General features: G+C 40.6%; 4 protein-coding genes across 4 annotated transcripts; 1 reads left to right on the forward strand and 3 right to left on the reverse strand.

Annotated features, from left to right (window-relative positions):
- PKNH_0302700 (conserved Plasmodium protein, unknown function) lies at positions 1-12,222 on the forward strand (the record flags this gene model as incomplete). Its single annotated transcript, XM_002260970.1, has 1 exon — positions 1-12,222. One exon carries the CDS (start codon positions 1-3, stop codon positions 12,220-12,222), a length of 12,222 nt encoding a protein of 4,073 aa, XP_002261006.1.
- Positions 12,223-12,597: 375 nt separating this feature from the next.
- On the reverse strand, positions 12,598-15,043 carry PKNH_0302800 (dipeptidyl aminopeptidase 3, putative; the record flags this gene model as incomplete). The annotated part of the gene is made up of 2 exons (XM_002260971.1): positions 12,598-14,690; positions 14,839-15,043. 2 exons carry the CDS (start codon positions 15,041-15,043, stop codon positions 12,598-12,600), a joined length of 2,298 nt encoding a protein of 765 aa, XP_002261007.1.
- A 997-nt stretch (positions 15,044-16,040) lies between these two features.
- On the reverse strand, positions 16,041-18,220 carry PKNH_0302900 (sporozoite-specific protein S10, putative; the record flags this gene model as incomplete). The annotated part of the gene is made up of 2 exons (XM_039113801.1): positions 16,041-16,149; positions 16,416-18,220. The coding sequence occupies 2 exons, from the start codon at positions 18,218-18,220 to the stop codon at positions 16,041-16,043; spliced, it is 1,914 nt and encodes a 637-aa protein (XP_038969417.1).
- Positions 18,221-19,738: 1,518 nt separating this feature from the next.
- On the reverse strand, positions 19,739-20,920 carry PKNH_0303000 (6-cysteine protein P41; the record flags this gene model as incomplete). The annotated part of the gene is made up of 1 exon (XM_002260973.1): positions 19,739-20,920. One exon carries the CDS (start codon positions 20,918-20,920, stop codon positions 19,739-19,741), a length of 1,182 nt encoding a protein of 393 aa, XP_002261009.1.
- Positions 20,921-21,197: the final 277 nt, after the last annotated feature.

Consider the following 21,197-nt stretch of genomic DNA (forward strand, 5'->3'; position numbering starts at 1 on the left):
ATGGAAAAGAGCGTGCAAGATTTTTTAAACACAAAGGGGAATGTTACGCAAAATGGGGTTTCCAACATGGGGCTAAGCATATCCCCCAATGTTGCGTCAAACATCACGCAGGAACAATTTAACATGATCATGCGTAGTATCAAAAGGAAAGACAAAAACGAGCAGGTGCAAAATCCACCACAGATGGAGGCTCAACAGAATTTAAAAAACTACTACCCTCTAAACAACGAAAATGACATGTACAAGCAAATCGGAATGAATTACATAGAGAATAAAATTGTAAAGAGTGGAGATGCCCCAGAAAAGACACATTTCCCCCTATATCTACAGACAGAACCAAAGAAAAACCAACTACATGTAATGAAAAATAATGTGATGCATCATCTACCGGAATTATTTCCACTATCTCCCCTCCAAGTGGATATAAGGACGAAACAGTTGAGTAAAGAAAGTGACTACTCCTACTGCACTGTCGGAGATGATGTGCGGGTAAACTCCTCATCCGATGAGAGAAACCATTTAATGATACAAGGAAAGAACAAAGTTGAGTTCACCTTGCCACATAGAGACATCCAAGGGATGGAGAACGCTCAAATGGGGCATGTACAAAGTTGCTTCGACCAAAATAGCATTTATTACAGCGCAACTGAACTTGAAGATTTACACAAAGCACTTAAACTGAACCATTGTAATAGTCAAATGGACAAAAATGCAAAGGAGGAGGTGCGTTACGGGGGGATAAATGGAGACTTCCTTCCCTCGCTCCGATCCTTTATCGTGGGAGGTGCCACTCAGATTGATCACATGAGGAGTCACAGGCAAAGGGGAATCAGCATAGGAAGCGGTGTAAGCACAGATCCAGGTATATGTCTAAAACACGACTTTCGAACAGATGTTCGCGCAGAGGGAGGAATGACAAACAACGTTGGAGGTAGCCCATCCGATCAAATATTCCACCATCCAAGTAACAAGGCAGAAGGTTATGACACAATATACCCAGAACTAAATTTATTAAATGAAATAAAACAGGAGGTGCTAAACGGGGGGACAATTTCCACAGATGAACTTACATGTAATAGACATTTTGACGCTCCACTTGACCACTACAAAAATAGGGATCTCCTAAATATACAAAATGTTTATAATTTAAATGAAGAAAGAACTGTCATCCGCAGATGCGATTCCCAAATGAGTAACCAACCAAGCGATGAAGGTAGACAAACGAATCATATCTATAGGAATGTGTTTCCAGGACAGGAGAGAAACATCCTTGGAAGATATTCTAACTGCAGCCGAGTTAGAGGGGAAAATGTGGTTATCCATGGTGATGGTGTTGAAGGGGCAAGCGAAATAGAGCGAACATACCAGGTGACCCACACAAACCATCTACCAAGGGACGAAATGATCAACCACCCAGATGGAGAAATCATCCCCAGCCAAACAAACAGTTGTATGATCCACCAGAGTTGCGAGAAAATTCCACATATGAACAACTCAGAAGAACAAATTAGTATGCGGAACGTTATGAACCTATTAGATGAGTACATAAGCAAAAAGAAAGTAAACAAGACGCTGTTGTGTACGAGGGAAAACTCCTCATCGTGCACCAACGCCTCAAATGATATGAATACGCCCGCAGGAACAATTCAGGAGCAACTTAACCAAGGGGAGTATGTGAACCCTAATTGGATCGAACAATCATTCGTGAACAAAAAAAAAATGGAAAAATCGAATCATCTCAACGGAGTAGATATGAAAAAGGTAGAAAAAAATTTCCACAGTGATGATTACCCACTGGCTGATAAAGGGACAAACGTACCGTACGATATGATGGTCAGTTTTGACAGTGCCAAGTATAGAGATCTACACAGCCGTATAGATAAATCAAAAGGAGACAGATGCATAGGAAGCTTAGATGTAAGTAATCCATTCGAAGGAGACTCCGTTAATCATGTCGTTAAGAGCGAGGACTCTACTTATTGTAACCTATTTGAAGTTTACACCAATGCAAATGTAACCACGAAGGACAACAGTTTAGCACAGGGAAGTAGTTCAGTAACTAAAATTACAAAAATGAACCCACCCTATAATGAGGACCACTTAGGAACGAACATAGATATGATAAACAAGAAACAAAACAGCTCAATGGACACCAATATGGATGATAGGTCAAAATGGCTAGTCAGCTTGTACAAAAGGATGAACAATTTTAAGGTAGGAAAGGCCATCACCGTTAATGATCACGTAATGAGTACAAGTAACCTGTTCAATCCTAACGACAAAACGAAGTTCATCAGTGGTGCAGGAGCCCAAACGGGTGGTATCTCTTGTACCCATCCGGAAGATGCTGAAGGGATGCTTCTAGACGAGTTTAACAGAATTGGAGCATTCTCTCCTGAGGGGTACTTCCTTGACAGTACGCACAGTGGAAAGGGTGAATGTACCTCCCAACCCTGGGGCGAGGGAAATAACTACTCCCCCATGGTAATCCCACACCCTGCCGTTTCTAACATATCCAATTTTCTCAGTTCTCAAAACAAATGCAAGGAGGGAATAGCACCCTTATCCCTGATTCTACACCAAAATAGACAACACAATATATGCCATAGTGTACAGCTAACCCAGGGTGAAGAACATCACACCATATGTACTTCCAACGGTTGTCCTCCTCACCACCATAACAACAACAGAAATGGAAACCAGGGTTTGGACATTTTGGTGAACAATTCTTCAAGCTACGAAATTGGAAAAATGGGGGACAAGGGCCTTTCGTTTGATGCCACAACATGCAATACGGATGACTCCAAAGAGGTGAAACTTCTGAACCCTATTAAGAAAATAACGGAGCCGACGACAGTGCTCCAGTTTGACCATCAAGGGGGGGCATGCAATCGGACCATTTGGAGGGAGCTCCTGGGCATTGGAGGAGGTGCAATGGATGTAGCAGTGGACACAGTAGTGGATGCCCCAGTTGGAATCATCGGAGGGGCAAATACCTACCCAAGTGACGGAAGAAAAGAAGACCATCACGGTGACTGCTGTGTTGAGGGGGACACCAGTGCCTATCCGGAACGATACCCCGAAGGTCACACGGAACGCTGCCCCGACACATCCACCACAACCAAGAGGGACATACCCACAGGAAGTAAGCTGGATATCATAATCCAAAACATACGGTACTGTACCAACAAGGTATTCAATGATGTGTTCATGAATAACGACGGATTTAAGAAAAAGAAGTTGAACCAACTGAATCTGTATTTAGCGAAATTAAGGTTAAAGAATTATGAGGAGTTTTTTTTTAATTTAAATAAATTTTACGAGATGTTTCTCCTTCTACTAAATTCAAATTACATCCATAAAATTAACTCCTCCATTTTGTATAGCATTTGTCTAGTTGCAAAGAACCTCCTGTTTTTACTCCACCTAGGAGTATACATTCTTCAGGTGATAAAAACATGTTTGTATTGTGTCGTCAAGTTAATCTTAATCAAGCCCATTTCCATATCGGACAAGGCGTGGTTCTTCCTTCTTAATTTGTACAAATCCCTCTTCGAAAAATTATACCAGTACTTTAAGAACGACCTACTGGTTGGTCAGTGCGAAGGCCAAGATCGAGATCTGCACTCATATGATGAGAGCTCCCTCGAAATTCTCCTGCCATTTATAAACGCCTTCAATGAAACCATCCTAGAATACGCAAAAATCAGAATCATTTCCAGGAACAAAAAGAAGGAGGAACTCATTGCCTTCCCCCTATACGAATCGCTCAAGCCATTTTTCTTCGTTAACACGAACTACTTAGATGAGGAGGACAAAACGGAGGAGGAAGATCTACCTATGGGGGATGTTTGGGAAGGGCCTGGATACACCGCACGCAACAGACAGGTTGTAACTGCTGTAAGCACAGAATGTACGCGAAATAGAGAAAATTTGGAAGAGGCCAATGGAGCGACTAACCGATCGACTAGCGAAATGAACAACGGAACGAATGAAGAAAACATCCTGCTGAAAAAGACATCCATCCCTGGCGTGACATTTCCGAAAAAGAAAAAGAGCGAAGACATGACCGTTGAAAAGTACAACTACGGATACTCCAGAAGTAAAACCCAGCCTAGCCCCATAGGCCGAATCGGAAACGTTAACCCCCAAAAGAGTAACTACAACATATCTGATCAGCAAAATGGGGAAATACACTCCGAAGCCAAATTTTACTCCAAAAAAAAAGGAGAGGAGGATGAGGAGTTAGCCGTATCCATACGAAATAACATCCTCTGTTGTGTACATTCTCTAATAAAAATGTTTTCGCACATATATATAAATAACTGGGATAAAATCCTCTACTACTACAATGAAAACAAGAAAAAAATGATACCGATATTTTTAACACTCACGATGAATGACCAGAGTCAGAAGATCCGAACGAATTCCATCTTATGCCTTAAGTACCTCTTCGACTGCAAACAACTCAAGTACTGGTTTCTACTGAAGGAGGGTAGTCACCACGGCAACCACCACATCAATCAGATGCAGAACGATGTCATCAGAACGGGACCAAACGAAGAGACCTCCCCCGAGGAATCCCCACATTATCAGATGAATAGCCTGACGAAGGAAATTCCAAAAGCAAGTACAACCAAAAAAATGATACAAGTGAACGGGAAAAATAAAAGCGCGCCAATAAAGGGAGACAAGAACTATCCTCCTTCCAGTATCACCCCTTCTGGAAAAACTTCATACAGTGCAGGTTATATCAACCCGTTTTCCACGGACAAACAGACAAAGCAGAATATTTACATGGAAAAAGAAAACCATTCAGTTCTTCTCTTTAAAGAGATGAATAACAGCGTGAAGAGAGAAGTAGAAGTTGAAATAAATACTCGACCATCTTGGACAACACTTGAAGTGGATAATCAAATGCAGACATATGAACAAGTGAAAGGAAATAATTCTCTTGGTAGAAGGTCCAACGGGGGAATATCCAACCCTACGGACGATTACTGTTATGAAAGCTACGCGAAGGAAGAATACAATGAGAAAGGAAACTACTGTAGTGCAAAAAAAGTCGCCACCGAACAAATCATTGTAAAGTTACTTACAAAACTTACAAAACTTATTACCAGAACATATATGGTGGAGAGAGAAAATAATTTCTATACCCCCACGGACAGATTAAATATTTGCCGTTTTTTTTTAAGAGTTTCTCAATCTATATTAATAGCAAAGTATAAGAATTTACTGAAGCAAATTCTGAAATTTTTTTTTTTCTACTTATTAAAGTACCTCATATATTTTAACCACGGTGATACCTTTAATTCCTGTATTAAGAAATTGCTCCAAAAGGATATTACCTCTAAAGGGAAAAGCCAAGGAGAGAAGAATATCCCTTCTGTTTACTCTCTCCTTCCATACATCGCAAAGTTTGCAGAGAGAGAAAGGGAGTTCCCAACTTATTTTAGCAGTACCAACGTGGTGTGCAACAGGAAGAACAATAATGTGCACCTGGGCAGACATAGAAATGAAATTCTCCACACGAAACAACTTGGAGATAAGGATTTCTACGCGCATGACTACCTAGACGAGGATGAGCGCGTGTTTATCTCCCTCACTAATTACCTGAATAACCTTAGGGATGCCGAACAACACGAAGAAAGTGATGTACAGGGGGGGAAGCAGACACCAGATGAACAGACAGATGGCAAACGATTGCATGGTCAGAGGAGGGATAGATCGGGGGGCTCGTTTCCAATAGGAACCCAAGGGTGTGATTCAAGATGCACCAGAAATGGCCTTCCAATCCACCACTCGAAAGGAAAAAGTAAAGCAGATATGAAAAAAGGAAAAGAAGAAAAAAAACAAATGCACCATAATAATGAGGAAGGGAAGGCAGACACACAAAATGATAAAAACAAAGACATCACGGCGAGTGACAAAAATGAGGAGAATGCATGTGAACAGGTGGAGAAATTACCACCCTTGCGCATGCATTCCAATGGCATGGATCAAAATGGAGCCCGTAGCGAGCCCCCCGAGGGGAAGACAGGCGTCGCTCCGAGACCAGGTGCATTGAAACTGAAAAATCACAAGAAAAGAAAAAAAAAAGAAAAAGAAAAAAATGATAATGACAATGATGATAGTAGCGACGAAGATGTTAGTGATGATGACAGTGATGATAATGAAGAAGAAGAAGAAGCTGCTGATGGGAGCATGTGCTCATGCGAACATACAAACATAACCGATGCGACAAATAACATAAAGAAGGTCGGAGAAAAAAGAAACGACAACGATTTATCGCACCTGTACAAAAACATAGACAAAATAAATAAGAACCTTCTATCAAGCGAAGATTACAATCTTCTAATGAGCATTCTCTATTGCAATGAGTATTCCAAAGGCTCCAAATATATAACCATGATAACGGTTATTATTAATATCTTTTCCGTCCTGATGTGCAATTATAATGATGACATCTTCCGCTTCCTCTGCACGAATATATACGGACAGAATATCAACAGAACCCTAAATGGTCGCAACATTTACTGCCACCACGCTTCGCATAATCAGCTCTATGACATCTCCTTTGCACAGTTAATCTACTTCATGTTGATATTTCTGTATAAGATTTTTTATCAGCCCTGCGCACATGGAATAGAAATATGGACGGAAAACGGGAATGAACAGGTAGGCGACAAGGGGACAAAGGAATTGAACTTACCGGAAGAGCCAGAACAATATCAAGAGGGAGAAAACATAAATTTGAACAACAATATCGATAAGAACAATTCTCTTGAAGTCCATGCCAACATAACTGATCGCTCAAACACCAACGTCATATCCTATCCTTACGAAAAAAAATATATGATCAATTCCTACAACGACCTGTACGACAATTACATAATTTCCTACATGCAACAGGAAAATAACGACACCAGCTACCTGAATCATTTCCTCAACAGGAACAATATAATGCAAAATTTAGTGCCCAATTTAATACCGAATTTAATACCATATGATATTCAAATTTTCAAGAATATTTTCCTAGTTTTCCAAAAGACCTTAAAACATTATCTCTTCTGCTATATGCACTGCTGGAATGACGTCAAAACTTTGCTCGAATATTTCTTGCAATCGGAAAATATACACATAAAAATTATATCCATTAAAATTGTCATAGACATTTTCAGCTTTATCAATTCTTATTACGAGGTTAATTGCAGCGAATACCAACTTCCAATTTATACAAAGAAGGATGAATATAGAAATGACACCATATTTAATGACATCACGTCGAACGGGACGGAGTGGAACAACTGTATGGAAGAACACACGTTGAGTCCACAGTCGGGTGGGACAGAAGAAGAAGAAGAACTATCCCAGTGCAATCAAATGTGCAGAAAAAAACGCTCCGACACGGGTGTGTTTAAAACTGGCTTCAGACATGGTGTTCAGAGATCATCCTATGGAAGTGTCCACAATCGCATCGCTAGTGCAGATGGAGTCAGACATGTATGCCCTCCCCAATGGAGTGATCCCAAGCGGGGGGAAGCTCCTTCGACGACGAATACCTCAATCGAGAACAACTCTGTGGGGGACACTTCAAACCATTTGCTGAACCCCCCCAATGGAAAACCGACTGGAAGCGATTCCAAGCATGCACATGACCACATGCGGAGAAGGATCTCCCCGGATAGTAGAACAAACGGTACGCCCGATCAGCACCAAAGCGAACCAATGGAAATGAGTAAGAAGAAAAAATTTGTCCAGGTCGTCGAAACAGACATGATCTACCTCTTCCGGAAGTACATTCTCATACATATCCATAACATAAATAAAATAAACAAGGATATGACAAACAGAAGGAGCAAACTAAAGCATATTTTTCTAAACACCATCATCTGCATCTCCCATTTAAGCTATACAGGATTTAAAATCCTAACCGTTGAAGACATCCAGAGACTGACAAACCTTGTGTCTTCCTGTGTTCACAGCATAAAGTGTAACATCATTACCGCCCTCAGCAAATATATTATCAAGTACATTTTTACCTTTAATAAAAAATTCATTCAAAATTATGAGAAGAGGATAAATTTGCTACATATAAATTCAACTAATGTGTACTATAATAATATCCTCACCACAGCAGCGGGGTTGTCTGGGGCTGGGGGTGCTACAGACCATGGAGGCATCAGTTATGCCTCGAAAATTGGCTCTCAAAGAAATGCCTTGCAAAGAAACATCAAACTTAACACAGACGTCGTAATGAACCTTCCAAACGTATCCTCCCCCAAGAGCGTAGACCCATTTGAGAGAAAGTGGAAAACGAACATGTGTACAAGTATAACCACAGGGGGTGTTACCTCCCCAAGGATAAATGACACATCTACAAACATTTTCATACATTCGACCCCCAGGAACATGAGTTACGAACGAGTGAATGGAAGGTGGAAGGTATGTCCTGGTACTATCGAGGAGATGACAAAGATTAGCGATGATAACAACCCTGGAAATGCCTCTGCGGATGACGAGAATTACACCCACCAGGAATGGCATGATAAGAAAGATTTGTTCGAAGATGTAGCCAGGGTCCCCACACGTTCAACCATGTACATCTCGAAGGAGATCCTCAACCACAACAGTAGTAATAGCAGGCGTAGTAGTAGCAGCAGCAGTAGTAGTAGTAGCAACAAGGAAAAAATGGAACGTGAAGAACTGAGGCGAGTGGGTACACACTCGGCGTGTACAGTCCTAATGGAAAACACGAAGGAGCCAGTTAAATGTGAGCACTCATCGGATGTTACTCCCTACTCAGGGGATACCACCATTTCTGCAAAGATAGGTGTGTTGAACGCAATTTCCGACGAGGAACAAAGAGCACAAGTGCAGGCGCAACAACGGAAAGAGAACCCAGGACACTGCATTAGTATGCCTGATTCAACCTTTAAATACTTGCAAGGAAAACCGACGGTGGAAGTACAAAAAAGAAGAATGAGCAACCCAGGGATGAATATTGCGGATGAGATGGCAAAGAAAAATTCTCCCAGACATTCTTACATTCCACAAAATGGAAACGACAAGGATAAAGAGATGTTCTCCCCTAGCTCCCTAAAAAAAATGGCGACGAATACGAGGAATATCCATAAAGACAAAATGAGCAAAATATGTGGATTTCTAAAGAGACAAAACAGAAGGGAGGATCCCGAATGGAATGGATTCAAGAAACTCGAGAATCCCCAAAGAGGGATAAGCAATCATGTTAACAAGATTAACACACAACATAAGAACAAACAGGCATTACTTCCACGCAATGGTGAAATTTCCTATTCGAACGAAAACATAGAACAGGTCGAAGCGCAAAGTAGAACAAGGAACACATGTGTAACCAATTCCATCCACGTATACGAGGAGAACGACCAAAGGGACGAACCTCCATCAGCGGGCTCCGTGGAGAGACAAAGGAAAGACGCATACGTACTACAAAAGCAAAGAAGTGAAAGGAAATTGTTTGAGCTGTACTATATATACATCTACATAATCATTCACATTATAAAATTCTACAACGATTCCTTTGTAGATCTAAAGTACTACACATACAACTGCATATGCGAAATAGCTAGTTCCTACGTTCCCTTTTATTTTACCCAAAACAGTATCAAGACCTTTTCCTACTACAGTAACTATAACAGTGAAGAGAACAAAGACATTAACAAGTTTATCAGCTTCATTAACAGCATACATTTATGCTCAGATGTGGATGACTTGAAGTTATTTCGTCTACGCGAGGAATCCATCAAATCAAGAGAGGACACGGTTACGGGTGAATTCGTCCAGTGCAACCATCACATACATACGACTGCAAGCGAGGGTCTTTTTCACAATGGAATAACTTGCGGTACCTCTAGCAGTAATAACACGACGGCTAGTAGCACCTGTACGAGCGGCAGAAGTGCACCATGCAATGCTTCACCCTGTAGAGATTTGTCAGGCGACGCAAGGAATACCCCTACCCCCGGCAAACAATCGAATGACATCAATACCCACAACGAAGAAAATCTGCATTACCAATTCTCAAACAATATATACCTCATTTCCTACATCGAGTACATATATATACTACTCCTAATCATCCGGCAAAACAAAAATGTAGAAAAAGACCGGGCCATCTGTTGCATAATTAGGTACGTAGGATTTATATGCAAAAATGTAAATTTCTTTTTGTTCAATTCGATTAGTTTCTTGCCCTCGACTTTTCTTCTCAAGTATTTTATGTACCTGAATAATTTAATTGAGAAGAAGGGACTGCTTGGGCGAGGAATACCCATAATTGAACGTACACCTAGCAAAGGACTTTTAGACCCTAATGTCAAAAACGGCGCTGTAACGAAAGAGGATGAGGTGTACAAGGGGGAAAAGCACTCCGTCCGGGGGGAGGAAGTTCTCGCAAAGATGAAAATGAACATAAGCTGCAGAAACAAAAGCGATGGAAACGGAAACAACGATGTGTTCTCCACTATCGACACAAAGTTGCACCCCCCTGCTTGTGCACACCAAGATGAAAACAAACAAGGGAAAAGGTCCATCAACTTATCGACCTGCCACTTGCAAAAGAGCAACTCTGAAATGAAGTCAACGCACAAGTACAAACTGTATCATCTGTTCCTAAATGTCTACGTAAAGTATGAATATAATTTTGAAGACAACTTTTTTTCGTCCAAAGGGGACGCAGCAAAGTGGGAAATGTCAGATAGAGAGAAGGAAATACCCATGAGGATGGTTAATTCGGAAGAGGATCGCTCCCAGCGGAGTGAGCCCCTTGAAGGGGATAGGAGGAAAAAGAATAAGAAGGAACAACCTCCCCAGGAGGAAAATCCAGATCAGTGCAAGAACGCCTCAGTACATGCCCCCCAGGAATTACTCAACCCAGAGCATCTTTTCCAAGGGTACTCTGAAAAGAGGGAGGAAAAAGTGCACGAGTATCCTATCGTCATAGAAATAAAGGATATCTTCCACTCAAGCAAAAGCAGAAACAACTCAATAAACAAAGCGAACAACAACGTGGACGCAAAAATTATTCTCTACCTTCTATCCATCGTAAAAGATCACATAAAGAACAAAATCACATGGAATGTCCTCTACGCCTTCAAACTGATATACAACAATTTCTCCTTTTTCCTTGCACATAACTTTGCCGAGTTGCACAGCCAAATCTTGGACCACCTAATAAGTACACTCAGATACACAAATGTATATAAAATAAAAATCCTCTCCTCCTTGGCGCTGATCCATATCCCCCTATACTACAACATCGATAAGATAAAGTTGAAGGAATTATGGGACACACTCGTTACTAACATATCCTACCTTGATCTAATGTTTCTCAATGATAAATCCAACAATAATCAGTTGCTATGCTATTACGAAAAGACATTAAATTACCTCACCATAAGTAAAAAAACGGAGTACAAATATAAATGCACCCTTAGAGTAAATATCTGCGAACTTCTCTACATGTGTATCTACAGATCCTACGTTCATGCCAATATAAATGCAGACATCGTATTTCGAAATAAGAGAGTCAATTGTTATGAGGCCTTCAAAAATTACACCCACATTTTTAACATTAATAACGACGTTCATATTTATAACTTAACTCACATCTTTAACAACCACGTAACGTACTACTCTTTTTATAATAATGCTGTCGTTCCCCCCAGAAAATTCTCCGCAGGTACATTTTCGGGGAGGGGGGCCATTCCCCCCAATGGGGCATTAGCACATTGTAAGAGCCACTCGATGGGATTACGAACAACCTCAGGTGTAAGACTCAAACAAGACAGATCACGCTTGGGAGGTAGGACAAACCAAGTTGGAAGAACCTTCAAAAAGTACGAAAAGGATGAAAAGGATGTAAAGGATGAAAAGGATGTAAAGGATGTAAAGGATGAAAAAGATGAAAAAGATGAAAAAGATGAAAAAGATGAAAAGGACGATGAGGAGGGAGAAGAAGAAATCAACCACCATGATACATTCGAACTGCAACTATTCCTGAACAATCATTTTGATAAGTACCATATTGTTTACAAAAATTTATTGGGGACCTCGAAAAATCCCATTTTTCAAATCCTCTTTCAGAAGCTCCACTACGAAATTAAGTTATCCTTAAGGCGCTTCCTCGAGAAAAGGAAACTCACCAGTTTGGAATCCCCCAGGGGGGTCAGTAGCTAAAAGGGGGGAAGGAATGCGAGGGCATTTCTCCAAAGGCGCTTCCTTTTAATGAACACAAAGAGGTGGCAACTTCGTATTGGCTTTTAAAATTTAAATTGTGGAGTTACACACAAGGGAGAAAACACATGATGGGGGATCCCTACCTCCCCAGTTCTTTAACACGTTCCAAGTGGAGTATCAAAAAAAAGGGCGCACACGCTGTATCAGTATATCAAATGTAGCGGTGCAACCGTATAGGTGCAAGCCCTTTTAAAATAATTTCTTTAATTCCTCGCGCAGTTAAAAGCGTAACTTTTGGCGAAAGAACCCTCCTCTCAAGCGCAGACCATGTCAGAGTTCACCTTACCCCTTCTACCCCCCAAAAGGGAATACTTCTCACCCTTGCGACACTCCCGAATCACCCCGCTTGATGAACAAACTCACGTCACACGCGAGCAAATACGACTTTATGCTGAAGTAATTTTCATCGCGCAAAATGTAAAAGTAGCCGTCATACCCCCATTGAGTCCCCCAGCTGTTCAGAATTTTCCAATACTTCACGACCTTACCTCCGGCCTTGTCTTCCTTTCCACTAGCATAAGCGTCAAGATCATCTGAATAATGGTGAACTTTTTTTTTTTTTTTTTTCAAATTTTCAACCGTGTCTTCTCCCCACCCAACTATAACTACAGCATGGTCGACCTTGTTCCAAACATACGCATTGGATTCCCCCCCATCCGACATTTTTATGAACTTTCCTGTCAGTATGCCTTCCTTATACGCCGGAAAATTTTTTGATGGCTCAATTGCCGCTGCTACGGGCCCATTATGATATAGGTACTTTTTTAAATCCTCTTCGTCCTCTATATCTAAGTATTCGAACTTTGTCACTTTGACTTTCGCGTCGCATTCGCGTAGTTTGAGCATGTCCACTTCACTGGCATCCCTCACGGAATCGTCCACTGGGAGGTAGCCCTCGCTTAGCTCGTGATCCTTGGGGAGGTCTTGTTCATCGCGCACATCATCCACATCACCCATATGATGTCGACTGTGTTTATTTCCTCCGCTGTGCTCTTCACCTTGGGTAGAGGATTTATCCACTTCTTCACCTACAAACATATCTTCCCCTCCGACATTTTCTTCACTCCCCCCAGAAGGCTCGTGTTGCCTCACTCGCTTGGTTTGCCTATGCAGTGGTCCTACATGCGCACTTGACCAATCCTCCCCGCTCCCCTTCTTCAGAAAAGCCTTAAACGTATCAAACCGATCACAGAGCGCGCTATTCTTCGTATCCTTATTTAAATATAAAGAGGAGTATCTCACAAAACACTTATTCGTAAAAAGGAAATTCTCATACGCATATTTTAGGGACAAATAAATGTAGCCACCATTGCATCCTTGATTGAAGAAATCGCAAAGAACTAACTGCTTGTTGCTAAAGGATAACAACTCTATGTTCTTTATATAATTGTATTTAATTCTGAGTCTACTGTTAATAATTAACGCAGCTGAGTTTGCGTAACAAGATCCACATTCCTTCTGGTCTATCGCTTCGTCGATAACTTTTACCCATTTCCCATTAAGTCTCTCCCTCACGTCAGCTTCATCTGTCCAGTCAAAATGTGCCAAAGATACATCTTTCTCACGATAGGTATTAAATATGCTATTCTGCTTCATCCCTTTGTTTGATTTTTCTGTGTGCTTTGGAAGAGTTCTCAATCGGGTGAGTGCTTTATCGGTATGTGGCTGTCCGTGATTCACTCGCTGTATCCTCTTGTCATTGACACCTCCCCACTCCAACTTCAAATTGGCGTAATTCTTGTTGTGTGTGTCTGGGTCCAACACAAGGGGAGAAATTATCTCCACGGGGATCTTGTTCGTAGGCTCATCAGGGGTACCGACCTTCTTCCCATACCAACATAACCTCTTCATGGTGAACATGTCAAAATTAATATAATTATCGTTGTAGTAATCTATGGAATGGCTCGAACTTTTAGGTGCACCTTCTTTTGAGCCTACAAAATGGAATCTTTCTCTGGAAAGGTTAATCCTTTTGGGGGTCAATCCATTTTTCCCATTATGCTCCATTTTGACGAGAAAAACGTCCTTCAATTTGGACCCCCTTTTCCCCCTTACATTTTGATCTGATAGATCATCTACCCCAGAAACCCCCGAAGAAGAAGAACTTCCTTCACTACCATTCAGGTGATACACATTCACTACCCCCATGATCAACCTGTTGCAGTAACTGTAAGACGCATCGTTCCTTCTTTGAAACTTGAAGAAGGAGAAATAAATCTCCTTCTCATCATTCTGCTTATACACCTCCATGTATAACCCCTCGTCGTACACGATCCTCCAGAACCCACTGTACTCAGGATTTATTTCCCCATTTTCGATTATGTTTATGCTTCTGTCTGTGTTAAATTGGATAATTTGTTTTTTTTTCTCCTCGAAACGTCCCTTCAGGTGATCAGGGTCCAGTTCCTCTGTCAGGTGGATAAGATACGCAAAAAAAAAAAAAAAAAAAAAAAAAAAAAAAAGGATATGTGATGGTGCATTAAAAGTGAAAGGGCAGAACCCGACGGGTACCGCTTCGACATAACACACATGTACAGATGTGCATGTATATTACACCATGGTAAACGGAGTCGTCCGGACGTCGGTAGCCACACTCGTAGTCGTAGTCTTGTCCCCAATTCGAAGCGCCACCACTTTCTCCCTTAAGGAGGCCCAGGCTGATCTCCCATTTCCCCTCTACATGTCTACTCAAGCAGTGAACCGGGATGTCACATTTGGCATAACTCACAAAAGCCAAGAAAAGCAGACAAATTAAAATCATGTCCAGGAGATTGTCACGGAACGAACTTTATGTCTATGCGGGGATATATCGGCGCAAAATTGCAGCCGCCTGTGAGTGAACAGAACAACCAAACTGAAACGAAAAAGAAGAAAAAATGGCATCCAAACGGAAAATAACATTACAGTTACAAAAATCGCCTAAAATTAATAAACTATAATGTGATTTTCCCTTCTGATCCTTTTCCCCTGTTCGCCTGATAACCACACCAAGGGGGGGGGGGGGGAGAAGAAGAAAAAAAGAATAAAAAAAAAAAAAAAAATCATTCCGAACGTGTCTAAATCTAGAAAAGTATGAAGACATCATGTTTCAATTTTTCCCTTCCCCAAAGTGCACCCGTTCGTCAACGCGAATTAGCACTGATTGGCGAATTTCACAAGTATAACACCCCCTTTTTGCCTTCCCCCACAGTGCACTGAAATGCACAAACGATTCACACATCCAGCATTCCACTTGTGGACGCAGATATGCACATTCTGCTTTTTTATAGGAATGGAAAATTTTTCATATTTGTGAAAAATAGTAATTGAAGATAGTAAAAAAATTCACTAGTAGAAAATACACACACTTGGCGATTTTCTTAAAGTTTGAAATTTGACAAAAAAAAAAAAAAAAAAATCGGGCGGCAGAACTAGTCAAACGAAATAGATACGGAAAATGGGAGCGCAGGCCGGCTCTGGCGAACCCACCGACATCCGTGCGCTCTTCCTTTTGCACCGCGCAAACATCTACCCCTATTTTACAAAAAAAAAAAAAATTTGAAAAAAAGAGGAAACTGTTGGGGCAACAAAAAGGGGGCAACCAAATTACGGCTAAAACGTTTGGGCGATCAAATTATTCACTCACACATGTATTACATATGTACCATTCGGATAGCGAGCAGACTGTTGCTCACGCCCATCCAACTGATCGGCTGATTAACTGATCGGCTGGTACCGTCTGGGGCCTTCCACTATCTTCCTTCTATCCAGTTGGAAAATCACTCCATCACATAATCATGCACCTTCCTCACGAGTAATCGGAAGAGGTAATCCAGGATTACTTCTTCGGCGACTTTCCTCGTGACGTTCAGTTTTTCGTACAGTAGTCTGCGTGGGAGAAAAGCGAATGGGTAGACATGAATGGGTAGACATGAATGGGTAGACATGAATGGGTAGACATGAATGGGTAGACATGAATGGGTAGACATGAATGGGTAGAAATGTATGGGTAGAAATGAATGGGTAGTAATGAATGGTTTGAAATAAATGGTTAGAAATGAATGGTGGGAATAAGGAGATATGCACCACTGAGTATGCATATACTTGAACATGTACACCCAGGGATGCATATTCAGTCGCGCGCAAAGACTCACTTCTTCCTAATGGGAATAAATTTACACAAAGTGTCATCGTCCACCTGGACGGGGCCACTCGCTTGATCCCCTGAATTCCTCAACACCATGGATGAACCGTCTTCATTAGGAATAGCGGAGTCCAGAATCTCTACCTTCTCGAGAAAAGTAAACTTTAAATCGTTGTTCCTACTGATGAGAAAATCTGACAATTTTTTAGAATCCGAATGATTCATTTTTTTGCTTAAAATATTAGCCAAAACGGAGCGAGAATATATCTTGGCTAAAATGTATTCAAAGTTGGTTAGGGACAAATCGTCCGGGGGGATTAAAAAATTAGAATTTTCAATCGATGAGTTTATGAGAAAATGCAATACCTTCGAGTTTAGAATGTCTAAGTCTTGGAAAAATAAATTCACATAAGAATACATATCAACAATTACCTTTTCTTCCTTTATTAAGGAGAATAATGTCTCAACAACAACGGCAAAACTTGTGTAAACATTTTGTTCTTTTTTATTATGTGAATCGAATAAGATGCTTCTAACGGATTCTATAAATACCTTGTTCTCCGTCACATCTTCTAGGTTGTCTTTTATTTTTTTGCTTGGGTAGAAGGTGAAGTACTTTGATACTCGATCTGTTTTCCACCGAATCATTCTGCTTTTCAGCATTTCCTCGAGGGAAATGTAGTAGTTGTAAAGATCTTCTGATTGATAGAACTTGTTTGTACTCAGTTTTGGAAGACCGCAGTTCGTGGGGTCGCCTCTTGGGTTATCGGATGAACTCGGCGTGGGTTTCTTCCCATCACTGCACTCGCAGTTTTTCCTTTTAGCGCATCCTTCACCCTTCGATTTATCTTCCCTATCCTGCTGCTCCCCCCTCTGGCACATACGAGTCATTAGCTTTTCGCGAACGATTAAATTAAAAACTCTGCTTAGCAAGTTACGAACGTTCTCCTTCAAGGTGTTTTTCCTTTCGTTTAACAGTACATTTGCATATCCCTTTATCATTTCATCGTTCTTATTTCCTTTCTGAATTTCCTCCTTTGGATTATTTCCCCCCCAAATGACATCCGGTGAAGGATTTCCTCGTTCCTTTTCTACCTTCGGAAGGATACTTCTTCCTGAGAACTGTGTCTCCCCTTCATCAGTCATTTTAATCAATTCCCCAATGCTTCGCGCATAATTAATTTGGCTAATTATATTTCTAACCAGGTTCGACTCGTTATCCTTTATGGATGCCATTTTTCCATTTGGTATGCTCTTTAGTTCCAACTCTGCATTACCTTGTATGTTTGCTTTCGAATCGTCCTCCTTCTCTTCTTCTTCTCTATGTTGTATAAGATCTCTCGTACCATTGCTACCTTCAACTGTTTTTTTCATCATCGAACTTGAAGTAGTTCGCCCTACTCCCCCACCATCTTCCTGCAACATTTTTCCTTTCTCTTCATCAGCAGATATATCCGTCAAATTCCTCCCACGCAAAGAGGATTCACTTTCTGTGGCATGACGGGAATTGTTCCTACCTCCCTCCTCCACATCTACAAGCGTACTTTCCCCTGTCTCTTTGTCAATAAATTCAACCTGTTTAATTCGGACTGTAGGAGAAATTTGTTCATTCACACTATGTTCATCATTTCTTGCATCTCGTGAATTACCACTTGGTAGGGCATCCCTACCGTCTTCTCCGTTAAGAATTCTCCACCTTCCCCCTTCGGAATAGTTTCTAACATCCCATTTTCCACATTTCAGCTTTCCGTTGTTGTACAAGTGGCTAACCGTGAAGGGGATCACCAAAAGCAATACCACCTGAAAGAACCTCATTTTTACTCTCACACTGTGATTCTTCTTATGGTTTTTCGGCAAGGCCCCCTTCTGACACTACACTCTGTTCATCCGTGTGTCCCTCCTTTTAAGATGCACACCCAAGGAGCGAAAAAAAAAAAAAAAAATTCACGCAAAAGGATAGTCCTAATATGCGTCTTACACATTAGCACCTATACGGTAAATTCCCATAAAAAATTGAAACGCAAAATGGAAGCAAAAAGAAAAAATTACAACATGGTATCTGCAGGTATTTTAAGTTTTTTCTTGCGGAGATAGCTATAACTCCAGTAGATGCAAAAAAGAAAAAAAAAAAGAAGAAAAAAAAATTCGTTCAACTATAAGGAATAAGATCTACACAAAGTAGAGGAAAAATAAAGTAGAACAAAATAAAGTAAATTAAAATATTAAAATATTAATATATTAAAATATTAAAATATTAAAATGAATTAAAAATATATTTACTTTATTTATTGTTTTTTTTTTTTCTTGAGGGGCCCTTTTTAACATGCTACCCAAAAAAAGAAAAAATCGCCAGACACACAACAAACCCAAAACGAAATAGCTCGAAACGTCGCTAACGAAAGCTCACACGGGAAGGAAAAATATGGAGACACGAGCCGCTACGACTCCATATTTTTAGCTCATCCTAGCTGATCAAATTAGACCATCTACCGCTCCATACTCACAACGCATGCAAAAAGAAGAAAAGAAAAAAAAAAATATACATATATATATCGGGTGCTTCGAAATTATGCAAGCAAAAAATGATCTATCTTTTTTAAAAAAAAATTGTAAATCCTCCAATTTGGACGCTTACAAACACGCCACTCGCATTTTACACTATTCTCATCGTTAATTTTCTCTTAAAAAATTGCAGAATTAACTATGCGTCATGAAAAGGTTCACGTGTGCTAAAATAAGGGTAGGGGAGAGATCTACATGCGATGTTGTAATTTCTTGAAAAAGTGAAAAGAGGAGGACTCCACAATTAGACAGCAATTGGCTCAGCGATGCCAATATGTCGGTATCATGTAAGAGGAATCTTTCTCCAAATGGCTCACAAATTTGACGTGGACATGAAGAAAGCCCTCTCACTCATACGAGGGTGTCTACCGAGTACTTGCCAACTTGACACAACGCTTATCTGCGCAACCGCGTAACCAACCAACAACAACCAACCAAGTAATCAAGCAACCAATTCTAACCTTTTATTTTCAGCTTAAAGGGAAAATTTAAAAATTGTATTGTTTTTTTGAGGGGAGAGGGGAGAACATCCCTTCAGCCCGCATCGTAGTGCTGAAAATATTCTTCGAGGACAATTAATTTCGAAGAATTAAAAATTTTCAACATTTAAAAAAAAAAAAAAATATATATATATATTCGTTCGCGTGAAGGTGCTACACGCAGTTGGATGATTACACTCAACGGCATCCACGTAGGCACTACGAGGCCAACCCACATAAAAGTTGAGATGGTTTTCCATATGCCACCTCGTTCATCCACCCCTGGTACCGCTTACTCATGGAAAGACTTAGCAACAACGTCGCTTTCTCCTCCCTCGACCGCAAGCTCAAACACGTAGTCATCATACTGCCAAACGGTAGACCTGCACTTGCACCGAATGGTATAGCTGTGTTGCACAAAGTGGGGTAATTTTAAGTAAAAGGCGTACTTCCCCTTCTTCTTGTTTCCATATGATATATAGCCGGGCATGAGGGTCTGTAAATCGGTTTCTTTACCCTCGTAAAAAACCTTGTCAAAGCAGTTATGTGGTTCAACGCTGCCCGTGTTATCATATATGCACTTGAATCCGACAAACTCCCCTGGCTTCGCCTCAATTCTGCACACCTTACTGCCTCCATACCTCTCAATAGGGTAGGGTTTAGAAAAATAATTCACTACATTATTTCCGAAGTCGCATCCTTTAGTTATTGTATGATTTGTAGAAACAACAACTTTCATTACTCCATACTTTGTAATAATTTTTTCAATTTTATTCTTATCCTTTTCTTCCTCCTTCTCTTCAACTACAAGTTCTTCTTCTTCTTCTTCTTCTTCTTCTTCTTCTTTGTCCTCTTCTTTCTTTTTTTCAGAATCGTCTCCTTCCTCCTCTTTGTTCTTTTCACGCTCTATTATATTCATAATTTTTCTTACCCTATGTAATGCTCGAACTAGGTTCTGATCTTCTTGCTTCTGTGGGACTATCACCTCCATGTCTTCATCCGCATTTTCCAAATTGTCCACATTGACGGTGGATTTCTTTTTTGCATTTTCTTTTTCTTTTTCCTTTTCCTTGGACAATCTTTTCTTCTGTAGATACTTCTTCATGTCCTTCATTTCTAAGTTACAGAAACAGTAGAACGTTTTGCTTTGCTTCACTGTGGGAGATATTAGGAGGGTGTCTCCATATAGGGTCGATCCGTATAGCAGCTCATCTATGGCTAATTTCGATGATTCCATTTTCTCTTTACTTATATCATCTTCTGTGTTCACATTTTGAAAGCACTGTGCTCCGATTTTTTTCGGACATATAAAAGTTACGCTGTCAAAAGGTTTGGCTTCCACCACACAGTATTCTTTTTCATTTTTTCCTAGAAGGTACTTCTCCTTGGTGAAATCACAGATGTGTTCTTCCGCGTGTGCGGGAAGCTGCTCTTTTAGCAAGTAAAACAACGCAACCAGGAGAAGCTTTTTCATTTTTTTTTTTTTTTTTTTATGGGGGGGGATAATAGCCAAATGGGAGAACAAAATTCACGTTATAGCGCTTTTACGCGGGAATTTGTGGTGTTTCACTTGGTACAAACGCCCACAGTAGAACAGTGTACCGAAAAGTGTCTAACGACAATAGTGAAAAGACGGTGTGTACCAACGCGTGGAAAACTCTGCAAAGTGAAGAATTCTCCCCCTCAGTGCAACAGGCCGAAAAATTCACCTTCTTTCACTTAGACAAAAATGCACACATTAATTTTCCCTC

Source organism: Plasmodium knowlesi (assembly GCF_000006355.2).
Source record: "Plasmodium knowlesi strain H genome assembly, chromosome: 3".
Taxonomy (NCBI): domain Eukaryota; phylum Apicomplexa; class Aconoidasida; order Haemosporida; family Plasmodiidae; genus Plasmodium; species Plasmodium knowlesi.